Source organism: Setaria viridis, chromosome 2 (genome assembly GCF_005286985.2).
Source record: "Setaria viridis chromosome 2, Setaria_viridis_v4.0, whole genome shotgun sequence".
Taxonomy (NCBI): Eukaryota; Viridiplantae; Streptophyta; class Magnoliopsida; order Poales; family Poaceae; genus Setaria; species Setaria viridis.
Window position 1 is genome coordinate 29994785 of NC_048264.2, and position 16218 is coordinate 30011002.

Genomic DNA, 16218 nt, shown 5'->3' on the forward strand with positions numbered 1-16218 from the left:
ATGATATATAAGAAAGGTAAGTATTTGCTGCACACATATGCCGCCTATTTGTATTCAATCACTTCTGCCGCTGCCATTTTATACTACAACTTTGCTGCTGTTAGACTGATGAACAATAAGGAATCCTAAGTTGGTGTAATCTGTCTTTGATATTTCACAGTGTTTCTTATCTTTCTGCACCATTGATTGTATAGAAGACAGATAAATTAGAAGACAAATAACTACCATGCTTCGTGTCGCCATACATTATGTAGGGTCTCAGCGTCTCACAAGCTCACCGATTCAGCATAGAATTTTCCAATTGTATGCTGAAGCTCACCCACAGGTTTTTGGTAGTGTTTTGCGGGTGTCGTGTGCGTGTGTATTTAGAAACAGCAGGGGCATGCTGTGCCATGCTCCTGGGGCCTTAGGCTATACGTCGTCCAGTCCAGATGACCGGATGGAAGGATTATTACCTGTCAACTGTGCTCGTGTCCTTTGCACGCAGTCGTTAAAAGAATCTTAATGGTGCGTTCAGAGCAAAGAAATGTGCAAAGAGCATCAACAGCTGAAACATTGTTGTTGCGCCAAAAGAAATGCTTCAAGTACGTCCTCGCAAACTTGAATAATCCTGTTTCTATAGAGGTAATTAATTAACGGGCTAAGCAAACTATAGGGTCCTTTCGATGTATTATTGAGTGAATGAACACCCCTGCTGCCCATGTCCAACCGTAAGCCCAATATCTTCATTAATGGGAACAACATCAGCTCATTTTTGGCTTCTGGCTGCAGCCCCAAATGAGCGCAGCATCTCTGTACATTTTTATGGTCTCTTTACATTTTGAAGCTAGCTGCCGCATCTTTGAGCATTAGTTGATTACCTATTTAGCCAGGATCAAAAGGAACGGGACCCTAGATAGGCGTTGGTACTGAGTATAAGTCTGGATAGTGGGCATAAGATTGGTATTTGTAGATCAGCTAGCCTAATGAAATTTGATATTTACAGATAAATTTAGATTAGGCTGCCTTTAGTTGTCATAAATTGCTGAATGAAGCCACACACGATCTAATCCCCTTTTGATATTTTGCTTCTGCAAATGATTGTTCTGATTTATTGTCTATCTATCTATTCAATGCTGGAGCTAGGCTATTATGTCCATATACTCATGTGGTATTATCGGTGGATGGACCAGCAGACGACGTGTTTGCGCACGGGCCACGCAGCTCGCTGGGAACCCCATGCGACGAGCAGAGGAGTCGATTCGTAGCCTCCAGTCCGGCCAGCACACTGGGTTCGCGCCCGTCCTTGTATCGCATCGTCTGCTGTATGTAGCATTTGGTCGGATCCCTTACCTCCATGGTCGTCGCTGAGACGGCTCACCCTATTATTCTCTCCCATGGCCACGATGACCACGAATTCCGATGGAACCTACATCCGAACGGAGACTTCTAAGTGACGTCCCATTACATGACTCTGATTCACAATGAAGTTTCTAATATCAACAAAAGCTAGAAACTAAAAGTCCCGATAAAAATTAAAATTAATTTTCTTAGGGTACTTCAATGAGAAGCTATCATAAGACAATCTAGACAGTAAACAGTGTTGCTTTTGTCATAAGGATGAGACAATTTGACATCTATTCTTTGAGTGTCGGTTGGCTCGTATGGTTTGGACAGTTTTTCATGTGGCTTGTGATCTATCATAGCCTTGCAATAATGCAGTGTAACAAATATGTTTAGAGCAGCAGAAATGATCTATTGGGGATTAGCAATGAACTAAAACCTTTATTGTTATTTGTTACTTGGAGCAGCAGCTACATGTTTGTATTTAATTGTGGTTGTGTAGAAACACCTTGATATTTGAAAATAAACAAACTTATTTTCTCAGGTCATCTTCTCAATTTCATATTAGCTCCGTACATGGCCTATCTTCCAGGTTTTGATTGTAGCGGCATCGCAGGTGGCCAAGAGTTTTTTTACCCGAGCACATGGGTGGCGGTCTTATCTGTGGATTGATACATTAGTGTTCCTGGTTTCTCTTTATTATGTGTAAGGATGTGTGTCATTCCATCACAGGTCAGGAAATTTTCAAGTTATGATATACCATCTTGACGTAACATTCTTAAAATTAATAAATCTTTCCATTTTGGAAAAGGAAATGGCGGCAACGAACCTTGATGTACAACCGGGTTTCATCTTCTTGTGTCACCTAACCCATCAAAAGGAGAGATTTGAATTTGTATTTCAAATCCATTATATATTTTGATCGATTGAAGTCGTGATTGATTCCAGCCAACGCCATTTTGCGCGCGTGATTTGAGAGCCCTCCTTCATTGTCGGCTTAGAGGGAGCTTATGGGGAGGTAAGGTAACTTGGCGGTGGCGGCGAGCAAGAGGCAATGCCTTAGGGATAGTGCTAGTTATCGACGATTGAGAACTACCGTATGAGAAGGATTAGGGGCAAAGGTGATATCAATATAGAGTTGTGGCAGGAGCAGCCATGCATCAATAACGAAGTTATAGTGCATGGGAGACTGTCGGTTCCGGGTGACAGAAAAGGAAAGGCAGACCTGTCGCAAAGAAATTGTTCTGTTGGGTCGGAACTGACAGGAAAAATTTTCTGTTAAGCTAGGTTTGTCGTTATTTTTTCTGTTGGTTGACCAATAGAAATAATTTTCCTGTTGGTATTTCCTATTTTTCTATCGGTTTTCTACCCCCATGGAATTCATATTTCCAGTAGTGCATGCAGGTACTGCCGCCAAAGACAGGAATGGAACCTGTTCTTTTCTACGTTTGGAAGGTCCAAGAATTCGAACCTGTTCTTTTCCGCACAAATTAAATTCGCTGCTTCTTTTGTTGCACGACGAAATGGATCTATATTATGCATTACAAGTTGGTCAGCACATCTTGAGGGCAAAGCAAAGCGGCAGCAGGCATGGCTAGATTCAATGAACCTCGAGAAACCTTTCCTTGTTCCAGTGCATAGAGATTCGATTCGGGGGGCACTAGCTGCACGGGTGTGTGGTACGTACGGTGTGCTTCTACCAAGTGATCAGTATGCATGCATGTTGCCAATTGATCGATGCAAGGAAAGCATCGATTAACGTTGTCTCGTGGATCTCGATGGACGACATGCATGATCATGTGTGTGGATATCGATGCAAAGAGCTCATGTGTTCTTGCCAAAGAAGGCGGCATGCATGAGCGAAGCACTTTGCATGACTCTATGTCTTTTCACCAACGTGTCTCGTCATTTTCGAAGTCATATATTCTATACATGACATTCCCCGTACCAACGTATCCATTTTTCTTTTCCACATGGATCGCACATTCTAACATGCAAAGAATTTTTACGGACAACTTTCAACTACCAACAGTGTGTAGCGTCAGCCCGTCCTAAACGGTACGTGCTATGAATTATGATCCTCTCTATACTGTGAATTACTGTGAATTCTATGTGTGGTAAAAGGACCTCTAATTTAACCTAGCAAATTTAAGGATCGAGCTAAATAAAGATCAAACTTAAATACTATATAATTTTGAGCTAAAAATAGATAGGTCTGAGTTGAATCGAAGGAGGCACGAGGACTATGATTCATATTCAGCCTAGCTCACCATTTCTTAAACCGGACAAAGAGTTTCCTGGAAACCTCTAGCTCATCAATTTCTTAACATTTGCAACGATTTCTCAAACCTACCATTAGTTTCTAAAACCTACTAGTTCGACAATTTTCTTAAACCTACGTACTTTTGAAAATCAGGCAACAAGTTTTTAGCGTGTTAGGAATAATTAGGAGCAAACGACCAATTCTTGAGTCCGATGACAAAAAAGATGACGGTCTCAGGCGTTGAAAACACACGCTTAAGCGCCTGCTAAACTGGTCGCCCCTAAGGCCCTAACCATGCTACAAATGGACTTATACGGCAGGTGCCAGAAAAAATCATTGAACAAATGGAAAGCAGCCACTGAGAGAGTTGAACGAAGCATGAGCTTGCTTGACATTTCCTTCATCTTTGACTAAACATAACGAAAAAAAAGGTCATACATAACGAAAAAAAAGGTCATGCCAGTACATGGTCGTGTTTGGAGCCGTCGGAGCAGGACTAGTGGCTCCACAGTCGGAACAGGGCCAAGTGAAAACTGCCAAAATAATACACTCTTTTTTCAAATGGACATGGATTATATCTTATCTTAGTAATATAATTAACTAATTATTCCACACTAATTAACCTTCTCACTACTAGTACTCCACCGCCTCATATCCGCCATCATCATCTCTATGACCGTCCACATTTCCCATTCCCATTAATAACTGCCACTGGCTCACTGCGAGGCTGACCTGCCATTGCATCTCTCTAATAAACTGCTAGATTCTCTGGCAAGCCCTATTCGAACTACAAAACTAGGGGGTGTTTGGGAGGAGGAGGTTAAATTTTAGCCCCCGTCACATCTCACATCGAATGTTTGACACTAATTAGGAGTATTAAACCTAGACTAATTACAAAACTAATTACACAACCTCTAGGCTAAATCGCGAGACGAATCTATTAAACCTAATTAGTCCATGATTTGACAGTAACCATTCGCTAATGATGGATTAATTAGGCTTAATAGATTCGTCTCGCGAATTAGTATAGGGGTTCTGCAATTAGCTTATGTTTAGTCCTCCTAATCAGTATCTGAACATCCGATGTGACAGGACTAAAGTTTAGCCCCTGATATCCAAACGCCTCCTAACAATATCCTTAATTATTGTCAGCAACCTTGCCGTGGCGAGCAGCCATCTGGAAAGATCAAAGGGCTACGAACTGCTAAAAGACCAAATTAAATTGATAGAAATTCGATACCTCAAGCAGTGACGATAAACTTAATTAGTTTTCTAGTTCTATTAGTAGAACCGGTAAAAATTATAGATTTATGTGTACCAATTTTTGCTTGTGTTTGTTCAAACTTTTGTTAATATTTCCTTGAATTATGCTCGATATATATCCGACAAACCATGTGTACTGCATTTATGAATTTCTTTGAATTTGCTCAATCAGCCTCGTTAACTATTCCGGAATAAAAATTAGCGATTACGGATAGAGTCCTGCTCCAGTAGCTGTTTTTCCGAAATAAAACAAAGAGACTCTGGACCTTCAAATTTGACCAACTGCTGACCGTCAACAAGACCATCTCCGGCCCGACCGTCCCAAATCATGATGACAGTCAAAAGCTCGAAAGCATCGGCGTCTGGCGCGCGCGACGAACCAATCAACCGGCCAGGCAACCCGGCGGCCAACCTGTCCGCGCAACTGCAGTGTGAATGAGCTGATAGCCGGCGCGAGCGCGATCGATCAGAGGAATCGTGCGAAATTCTCGATCTCCCCGCGGGCGACGACTGAATGCAGTGCAGCCATACGCTTTGCACGTCTGCTTAGCTCCTGCCCTTGCCGTCGCCCTCCTTCCCGGCCTCTATAAATTGCAGCATCTCTGTCCGGCTGCGACACACACCACACGCACACTCATTTGCAAATCGTGTTAGCTAAGCTCTCAGTTGAGATCGATCGTTTCAGGTCTGCAAGCTTCACGTCTCTCTCGTCACCCAATCCGCCATGGTTGCCGTGGAGGCGGCGGCGAGGCCGAGCAGGCGGTACGCGCTGCTGATGGCGGCGCACGACTCGGAGTACGTGCTCAAGAGGTACGGTGGCTACCTCCACGTCTTCGTGGCGGCGTTCGGTGGCGCCGGCGAGGCCTGGCACCTGTACCGGGCCGTCGACGGTGAGCTCCCGGGCCCGGACGACGACATCGGGGCCTACGACGGCTTCGTGATCAGCGGCAGCCCGCACGACGCGTACGGCGACGACCCGTGGATCCTGCGCCTGTGCCTCCTGGTCCGGAAGCTCCACGCCATGCGCAAGCGGGTCCTCGGCGTCTGCTTCGGCCACCAGCTGATCTGCCGCGCGCTCGGCGGGCGCGTCCGCAGGGCCCCCAGCGGCTGGGACGTCGGCGTCAGGGAGGTGGCCATCGCGGACGCGGCGGCAGCCGCGGCGCCGTGCCGGTTCCTCAACGCGCTGCGCGAGCGCGGCCAGCTGCCGACCCGCGCCAGGATCACCAAGATCCATCAGGACGAGGTGGCATTAGTTCCTTTTGCATACTGGCATTTCCACGTAGACCTCTGCATGGAATGACACGTGTCTAATGGTGAGCAGGTGTGGGAGGTCCCGGAGGGCGCGGAGGTGCTGGCCTCCTCCGACAAGACGGGCGTGGAGATGTTCCGCGTCGGCGAGCACGTGCTGGGCATCCAGGGCCACCCGGAGTACACCATGGACATCCTCCACAGCCTCGTCGACCGCCTCCTCGCCGCCGGGTCCATCACCGTGAGTGCCATGCTTTCAGATTTCAGAGGCCATTGCTGCTTGCTCTGACGAACGAAACAATGCCCAGAGCCGACACCTGGGTCTGAAGCATTCTGTTTGCTTGGCCACTGACAGTGACTTCGATTTTGCAACTCTTCAGGTGTCGTTCGCCGAGGCCGTGAGGAGACAGGTGGAGGCCACTGCGCCGGACAGGGAGTTCTGGCTCAAGCTCTGCAAGAGCTTCCTCAAAGCTGAAGAAGATCAGGTCTGCGTATGATTTGGATCTGTGTGGTGTCCGTGACAGTTTGTAACGGTAGATGCATGAGGTGCCCTGTTTTGACATCAATTTATTCTGATGATAAAGTGCATGCTCATGTAAATAGTACTTGGAAATTTGGAATAAGCAGAGCTTGGTCGTCAGGTTATAACCACACTCGTGCGAACCTGCTCCAAGAAAAATTTAAATAAGAGACTGGTTGGCCGGAGCATGTTCAAGCTTCTCTTTCTTGTCAAACAGTTAACCCCATCTTCTCTCTAAAAAAGGACCATTTTAACGACCGGCAACTGCTAATAAAGTCAAGAATGTACAGCTTTTATGTATTGGGAGCAAGCTCAGTTTATTCGGTCATTCAATCAGACGATCAGACCTTGCTCTCAGGGGGCAGTTACCAAACCATGTTTCTCGAACCAATGGCTGGCCTTGGTTTCCTGAGAACATCGTCAAGCGTCTGACACCAAAGAGAAAAGGTTGAACATGCTGAAGCCAACCTGTATTTTTGTATTATAATTTCATAAAAAGAAACGGGCACGAGTGTCTATAACCTAACAATCAAGCTTTGGCAACTCCAAGTTTAAGTTATTAAGTTCATATTAGCACTTCAACATAAACTGACCTCGGTAAATTGATGCCAGACACGGGGTTAGCTATGAGTCTATAACTAAGGGATTGGCAGCTAGCACAAACTGTCACGAACACTAAACAAGCAGGTGCGACAGGTACGAACCATCTGCAGACATGCTATGCTTCGTCAGCCTTGACTCGAGCAGATTGCCAAGGCCGTCGACGGCAAGCTCCCGGTCCGGCGAAGTGGCCTCCAGATAGCTGCCTCTCACGGCCTCGGCAAACGGAATCTGAAGCATACGAGTGGACAACGGAATCGAGTTCCCTATCAGCACGAGGCCAAGAACAACGCTTCAGCCTTCAGAGTTACAGTGGCTGTTGCCCCTGGCACCGTATCGCCGAGGTCGACCTTGGAGCTGGCTGGAGCAGCGATGGATGGGACATGGGAGATGAAATTCTCAAGTCATAGGTTTATGGCTACCTGGACATATGGACCGGTATATGGTCTAGTTGCACAATGTGTTTGGACTGCTGGTTGAATTATTTATTGGCTATAGACTACTTTTGAAATGTTTATTGGCTATAGACTACTTTTTCACAACATTTGTGGTCGTCCTAAATGGAGCATGACTCTGGGAGTCTGGGTCTAAGACATCTGCAGAGACAGAAATTATGCATCATTGCCTTCTTTATAGTCCCAGGATCTGTGGGCACACAACACCTAAAACTAGGGATGGAAATATGGGAATGGATATCCGAATTATCCGAATCCGTATCCGCAAAAACGATAAATGGATATCTATATTCGTACCCGAATTTAATTTAATGTGGTACTAAAATGGATACATCCGAATTCGTTTTTCTTGATTTTCTCTATCCGATTCCACATTCGTATTCGACAATATCCAACACTATCCGTATCCGACCATATGAAATTATTAGTTATCTCTATAACTAATGATAAATGATGTTACTTTGAATATTAATAATGATAGTATATCATTGAAACTATTCAAAATTTATCTTTATAACTAATAAGTTAATTATATTAATTTTATTATTACTAATATTGTACCCATAAAACTATTTAAAATTTATCTCTAATTTTAGGGACCGATGTCATTAAATTTAATATTAAATATATGTGAATATTAATTTTAATTTTAAATACTCTAGTTTATCTATTTATTAATAAAAATATTTTTATACAATTTTTATTATTCATTGATAAATATTTATATTTATTGAAATATATATTTATCCATATATTATTTTTTTATAAATTGCACTATTTCAAATAATTATTAATTAATGTAACATTTTCGTGAGTGATTTTTGTTTGCACTAGTTAGGTACTCATACTTTAGTCTCTACTTGTATAAAAGTTTTGTTATTAAAAGACCATCAACAAATAAAATAGGTAAATGTTATCTTCAAACCGAGTAAATATCCGATGGATATCCGAATTCGAGACATTCATTTTGTATTCGTATTCAAAAATATCCGAATTCGTATTCATATTCGACTTAAAATGCGGTAAAAAGTGCTATCCAGATCCGATTCCATATGAATCCAATCCGAATTCCATCCCTACCTAAAACTTGCAGACACTGTGAGGCCCTTGTTACATCTTTAGCAGCCACAGAGAGGTCAATTCAATAGTCAGAAAAAGGGTGGGACCGGGCCTTAGTTGCCTGTGAATCATTTGCCGTCTGTCTCTCCTTGACCAGCCAGGATTCTAGGGAACAAATTCTATTGTACCTCTTGTGTGTCATGTATCAAGCTTTGCAGAGTAGGACCAATAGTTTTCTGGTAGCCAGCCAGACAGGAACAGATTATCTAACCGAAGAAAAATGCATTGCTGACAGCCTGATCATCCCATCCTCTCAACTCTTAGAGCATAATCAGGACTAGTACATTTGCAGCAATGCTTGGAGTAATAATTCAGCTCGAATTAAAATGCTGCAAAGTGACAATCTTCTCGAACTCCTAATGTAATTTGACAGTTTCAAATATGTGAGACAAGAGAATCAGCACATTGAAAAGGCTTGGTAACAATGATCAGGACATTTATACCAAGAATAGGGAATTAAATAACGTTACATTACTGATATCATGACTTCTGCTGAAAACAACATCATGTCAAATTGTTGGATTGACGAACAAAAGGTATCAGCAGACCAAAAGCCTCGGGCAATTAAGAAAGTAAAAGGCATCAGCATAACAACTTTTTTCATGGATTTTGCTTAATAAAAATGAACAGTATAGCATCACAACAGCAGGAATAACAATAACTAGACAATAAACCGAAGATTCCAACATTTGATTAAAAATAGAGTTATTACAAGATCATTCTCCCCACAAGGGCATCGGCAGCAGAACAAATGCTGAAACAATAATATGCAGCTCACTATGGCAGACCCAGCAAACCATCTAGAGCACTTACTTATTGAGCAGGAAAATATAAAAAGAACATAAGATTATTGTGCTTGCCAGTAGCCCAGCCAGCTGCTTAACCGAAACTAGAAGAGCAGGGCCAACAAAGGTCTCAGAAACCTCAATCTTCAAACTTGCAACTCGAGGTAACCACCTGATCTTTCTCAGGCATCCACATCTTTCTTCACCACTTTCTTCTCTGCATCCCAGCAGATACACATTTCATCACTGTGCGCAGCAGTCTCCATTCCGTCGCTGCTCCAGCCATCCATCTCCAAGGTCGACCTGGGCGACACAGTACCAGGCACAACAGCGGTAAAGCTCTGGTACATCAGCAGACCACCACCAGGAAGCTCCTGCTCAACAAGATCATCACACATGTAGGAGTCAATGTCTGCGCCCTTTGCCCATGATTTGGCAAAACCATGCCCGCCGAAGATGGTAACAGCAACTGAGAAGTCTGAAGGAGAGAAGCTTGACAGGACCCTCTTGATAACGTCGCTGTAAACCAAGGAGCTAGGATCGAAGTTCATCACTTCGTAGCTTGCATAACTGAAACCTTCCTCGGGTGTCACATGGATGGTGGAGGCTGCAGGTCCAAAAACACCGTTCATTGAGTACCCGCATGGGTCAAACTCAAAGTCACAGATCTCCATCTCAGGGATGATATCAGAAATCCCTGAAAGCTTCGTCATCTCCTTTGCTGATGAGCAATGGCCATCAGCAGAGTTCTTGAAGAACACAGCAGCTTTCTTAGCATCCAGCCCAGTCATGCACATCTCAAGTGTCACCATAGGCTGCTCAGGCTCCTCCGTGGCATAGTAGACATGCCACTTCTTCTTGGGATTGAACGCATCACCGATCACATATGCATTGCCACCGGACTTGAGTCCACCAAAGAAGCCGTTCAGCACTGATACCTCTTCCGAGAAGCTGCGGTGTGGAGCTGGCTGTGCACCGGGGAAGATGAATGTCCCACGAGAGTACTTCACTGAAAGAACAGGAAGTGACAACTCTGCAGCAAGCTCAAGGATGCGAGGAATGGATAGCAGCAGCTTTGTCGTCCCACAGGTCTTGAGGACAACCTTGTGGGGATACACAAAGAGGCTCGACTCAGACAGAACATATGAGTCGAAGTCCTTGTTGGAGAGCTGGGACACTATGGTGCATCGTGCAAGATCCAGGAACGAGTCAATCTGCTCGCGAGAGAGGGCACGAAGGCCACGACCACAAGGGTCCTCAAAGACAGGTGCATCAGAGAACTTTATCTCAAGGCGCTTCTCATAGCCCTCAAACCCAATAGGAGAGGCAGGAGAAGATCCCCAAGAATCAGCCGAAGGCATCGCCATTGGATGATGTGTTGCGAGGAAGAGAGGGTGGGAAAGGGAGGGAGAGATGGGAGAAGACAAGTTGAAATTTCAGAAGCAGAGAATGCAGCCAGCCAGGGAGAACTATCGAAACAAGGGAGAAAAATTGAAGGGAAATCCTACTCTACAGCGAATTGCATGTGAAGGGATATCAGGATGGCTTGCGGACGCACTGCAAAACAAGAGATCAACCAAATAATAAGCATTAGAAACCAGAGTACGAAATGCATCAATGATCAAGATTCCGTTTAGAACTAAATTGCTTAAGCTGTTAGTTCAGTTCTTACGTTGGAGTAAGCAGCAGACTGGAACTTCTTGATTCCTCCGGCTGGGCGAACGTCCTCAATCTTGTAACCAAGGGGAGCTTCGTACATGAAATTACTACTACTAGACTTCTTGCCACCTTTCGACTCCATTAGAGCATCCACAATTGTCCCCTTCCTAAAACTGTTGATCAAAACAGAGTAAGTTTCTTTCTTAGGCAGCAGAACAGCACAAATGATTTGAGAGATTATCAGGATCCAAATTCTAAAGTAGCAGATATGGATGTGAACAAATGTTTGAGAATTGAGAGTACACAATTTAGATCCAAATTCTAAACTAGCATTCGCAGTGATACGATGTACAGCTGTTAGGAATCAAGCCATGAATCATAAACAAGTATCCAAAAAGATCAATCAATATTTATGAGAATAATCAGTAGACCAAACAAGAACGTTAACTTCATCCTAATTGATACAAATCAAACCCCATTATGCAAAATAGTTTGTTTCTTTGTTAACCTGTGTGGCTTCAATGTGCCTAAAGTCGCCATAGTGGCAACATAAAGAAGCATGTCCAAACAAATGCTCGAATCAATAGCTTCACAATGAACAAAGCAAGAAAGTTTAATAATGGCTCATACGATCTTTTTTTTATGTTCCTTATACGAACAAGGAAACGGCAATAAAAGCTTCGTGTAACAGATTGGTGGTGGACCTTCTTGGCGATCACAAGAAGGTTGGGATAAACTAAGAAAGGCTACACGTTCCCCACAACAAAAAAAGTGTATTAGCTTCTCGGGCATTGCGATCCAAGCTTTGATTATGATAATAAACGACGACAACACATACGACAAAGAAAGGAAGGAACATAACTTGTAAGATTTTACCGCCCGGTATTGATTCACCACCAGGAATAGAATACGAATTGCAGGCGAGATCCAAATCTACCGCCCCGTTCCCCCGAGAAGAGAACGACAAATTTTCTCAACGCTCCCAACAAACAGGGGAGGAGAACGAGACCTAGAGAATCCCACGCCCGAACAGAGTAAATCTTCCCCTGCCGGCCCAAGTGCCAAGCAATCCCGATCCAACGCTAATTTACACAATAAACAGCCGCCGCCCCTCGCTACCGAGCCCAGGCGCGCACAGAGGGGACCGGTGGCGTGAGCACAGCACAAGCAAGAAGGAAGAACTCACTTTTGTAGGAATGCGGCCGGCGGCGGCGCAGAGACGAGACCAGCAGCAGGCTTCTTGGAAGGACCGGCCGAGAGGCTTACGGAGCGGAGGAGGACGCCACCGGTGTTCTTGTGGTGCGCTCGCGCGGAACAGAGGTTGTAATGGGGAGGGGAGGCGAGACGCGGCGGGGCGGGGGCGGCTTCCTCCTCTGCGCGAGGTCGAGGCGAAGGATTGGGCTCGAAGGAACGGAGGCGCGGCTCGGCTTGTGCCTTCTTGGGTTGGGGGGAGACGAGGTGGCGACCGGCGCCGCTATTTATAGCAGCCAGGGTGCGCGGGTGAGAGGCGGCAGGGCGCCCGGCCCGGGCCCACGGGACGAGCGCGGGCGGACGCGGAGCGGCTGCCTGGCTGGCCCGAACCCTAAACCTGGTCGGGTCCACCCGAGAGTCCGCGCGCGGCGGGCAACCGGCGCCGCACCGCGAACAACGGAACTGTGCTAGTGTAAACTGATTAACTCCTTTCCTTCCAAACAAAAAAACTAATTCCTCTATATTTCAGGTTCCTAAATCTTTTGATTATTTTAATTTAGACGACATTTTCAATAATCGTCTGTTGTTTTTTTAGAGTTCAAAGACCAAGCCACTGTCCATATGCATTGCAACAAGACAAGATTTGAAGTGTTTGTTACAGACGTTGTTCTCTAACATAAGACATAATGTTGTCCCATCCATGTTAACATCACGGGCTTTTTATATTTTCGAAAACGAGGCATTCTTGTTCATGTGCAAAAGATAGGACCTTAATTAGACCATATCAGTGTTATTATTGACCTTAAAACAACTTTGTGTGTAGCGTGTGGTTAATTCTGAAATCCAGATATTAGATAGATTTCCCATTTATTAATACGATTCTCTAATGCAGGAAGTTCCATCATAGAGATTTATTTGTCTATTGATACTGCACGATCGAGGCACAATTATTCAGCACGCGAACGGAACCACTTTGATTAAGTGTACAAAAAAGCGTCACAACGGGCGGTTAGGAACAAAATAGCACCATCGAAAGAGCGCGTGGCGGATTGCTCGTCAAAGCATAAAGGTGCCTGCACCAAGATTTGACTGTTAGCGTCCTTAGTGCTTTCACTGCATGTTATACTCTGAACACATCATAGCTGAATGTGAATGGTTTTAACAGTTGGATGGTCAAAATTCCTGATTTTAGAGTTGAATGATCAAAACCAAACTTAGGGGTGTGTGATACCCCTGTTAAACTCTGTCACATCGGATGTTTGGATACTAATTAGAAGTATTAAACATAGTCTAATTAGAAAACTAATTGCACAGATGGAGTCTAATTCACGAGACGAATCTATTAAGGCTAATTAATCCATCATTAGCAAATGGTTACTGTAGCACCACATTATCAAATCATGGACTAATTAGGCTTAATAGATTCGTCTCGCGAATTAGACTCCATCTGTGCAATTAGTTTTGTAATTAGCTCATGTTTAGTCCTACTAATTAGCATACGAACATCCGATGTGACCCTGCTAAAGTTTAGCACCTCGTATCCGAACACCACCTTAGGCGATAGTTGGATGATCAAAAATGGACTTCTTCCTAATAAATTCCTGCCGAGAGAGTCTAGAAATTACCACATTAATAAGAATATACACTGTTGGATTTTATGAAGATCTATATCACCCGAACATTTCAACATCCAATACAACTATAATGATTAATTTCGGAATTAAAATATGAAAAATAAGTAGTTTGATTTCTATATATGGAGCGTTTGATTTTTGATGATCTAATGGACATACAAGATTTTAACTAGAGAGTATGTGTAGAAATATAGCTATATATTTGATTTCTTTTCACCTCATCCATATCTCTTTGCGCTCTATTGCTAGAAGTTTTATTAGGAACGGATGATTAAAGACGCTAAGACCTAGAAATAAGACATACAAGATTTTAACTCGAGAGTCCGTGTAGAAATACAGCTGTATATTTGATTTTTTTTCATTTCATCCATATCTCTTGCGCTCCATTGCTAGAATCGAAGTTTTATTAGGAAAGGATGATTAAAGACGATAAGCCCTAGAAATAATAGCACACAAGAGTGCTCCCTGTTCCTAATGAGTCCGTGGTTTGCAGTGGAAGTATAAAAATTTCCAATAGAATTCCCCATTGTTTCATCTGCTACAGAGCTTTGAGTGTGTTACTATCATAGCCTCGCAGATTTGGCTTATGCAACGTACACGAGTAGATGGATTCTTGGTCCGTGAGGAGTTCGCGGAGTTCATCCAGAAGCAGGCTGTAGACCTGAAGCTTGACAACACTGTTGGTAGCGCCCGTGCTGGCATTGGCGACCAAGTGGATGACTGAGGGCGTCCCAGCATGGGCAAGGTGGTGAGCAAGCCGTCACCCTGGGCGCTGTGCTGGTGCAAAATTTCATCGAGGGTGTCGAGTGACTTGAAAGCCTATCTCCGCGTGACTCCATGATGGCAAAGCCGAATTAACTGCGAAGTGCTAATGTATGCATGCCACCACAAATAAGTAACAATCTCAAAGTGACGGATTATGTTTCGACGGATGATGGCGCGAGCTCTGGAACTAGAAGTTCAAAAGGCGGATCAAGCGAGATGAAGAACCTGATTAGTTGCTTGACATGGTCGAATGTTACTTCAACCAGCAGCCCGTTCAACTATATTGTGGCTCGATCGGAGGCTTGGTTAGGAGCGCTGTGCTGCTTGCCTGGGTGGCTGGTCATGGCAGCCGTGGTCAGCATTTGTGTGTGAGGCTGCAACAAGCAGGATTCCATGAAGGTAAAACAATGCGAACACAGTCTAAACGAGATTTCAAGACAAGCAACATTAGAATGTTCCTTAAGTCGTTTTCCATCCTTTTGTTTGGATTTTGCTTCGAAATAGCAATTGGCCATGGCAAGCAGTGTCACTATAGATTTGGCAATGATTCAATATCAAATTTTGCTATTGTATTTTACAACGGATTCCTCTCATCATAAATAACACAATTGTTCCAACAAATAAATTATTCTCCTGTTTATGATTGCTAATAGTCTTTATCAAGACATCCGTGTGAGATTCTTGCTTCCAATATTTACATATCCAAAGGAAAATAAAAAATAGATTGACAATACACACAATGACTATATGGAATCTTTGTACAAATATAAAATGGTGCGTTTACCATCCTGGCTTGAAGGCATGCAAGATAATTTTATTCACATCTATAGAATGCCACAAAAGGTGGATGGGCCAATCTCTAGCTGGGTGGGAAGCATGATGCCGCTAAAAAAGTGACGACAGACTAAACCTCGGCAACAAGACGAGCTATGTAAATTGCACCACATACCTTGTCAGAGAAGATGATGTTGAAAGTGGCATCAGAGAAGAGAAAAAGTAGACAAGATTGAAAACTTAAACCAGACCTCCTAGACTCTCCATGGGATCTTCAGGAAGATGTACAGTACTAAAGTTGCAGGGCAGCTTAGTTACCGAAGAAGGAAGAAGAATCTGAGGAGAAAAAAGAGAAAATGATGGATAAATCTTTGGATTCTAGGTTAATGGACCAAAATAACTATATTGGAGAGAATCAACAAAAAAATATTTGACTACTATCACTAGAAATATATTACAACAATCTTTCCTAAAATAATATAGTACTATTACCACTAGAATTCGATCAAATCTCGCTGGGTTAGGGAAAGGAGAGGGGAAGGAGGAAGCCGAATGGAGAGGGAAAAGAAAGGTACCGGTTCAAGGGTGAGTTAGGTACTAGTGATTAATTATCACAAAA

The 16218-nt window shown here is 43.8% G+C and overlaps 2 protein-coding genes across 2 annotated transcripts; one reads left to right on the forward strand and one right to left on the reverse strand.

The window, feature by feature from the left end:
* The first annotated feature begins 5232 nt into the window (after positions 1–5232).
* Positions 5233–6940, forward strand: LOC117844244 (gamma-glutamyl peptidase 5). Its single transcript, XM_034724996.2, has 3 exons — positions 5233–6092; positions 6171–6338; positions 6478–6940. Exons 1-3 carry the CDS (start codon positions 5574–5576, stop codon positions 6592–6594), a joined length of 804 nt encoding a protein of 267 aa, XP_034580887.2. The 5' UTR covers positions 5233–5573; the 3' UTR covers positions 6595–6940.
* Positions 6941–9453: 2513 nt separating this feature from the next.
* On the reverse strand, positions 9454–11117 carry LOC117845727 (S-adenosylmethionine decarboxylase proenzyme). The gene has a single exon (XM_034726792.2). The coding sequence runs from the start codon at positions 10941–10943 to the stop codon at positions 9759–9761; it is 1185 nt and encodes a 394-aa protein (XP_034582683.1). The 5' UTR covers positions 10944–11117; the 3' UTR covers positions 9454–9758.
* Positions 11118–16218: the final 5101 nt, after the last annotated feature.

Bases quoted from the DNA above. Each gene is read 5' to 3' on its own strand.
- LOC117844244 (XM_034724996.2), top strand. From the start codon at position 5,574: ATGGTTGCCGTGGAGGCGGCGGCGAGGCCGAGCAGGCGGTACGCGCTG. The intron at 6,093-6,170 runs GTGGCATTAGTT...AATGGTGAGCAG, and splicing joins CCAAGATCCATCAGGACGAG to GTGTGGGAGGTCCCGGAGGG. The intron at 6,339-6,477 runs GTGAGTGCCATG...GCAACTCTTCAG, and splicing joins TCGCCGCCGGGTCCATCACC to GTGTCGTTCGCCGAGGCCGT.
- LOC117845727 (XM_034726792.2), bottom strand. From the start codon at position 10,943: ATGGCGATGCCTTCGGCTGATTCTTGGGGATCTTCTCCTGCCTCTCCT.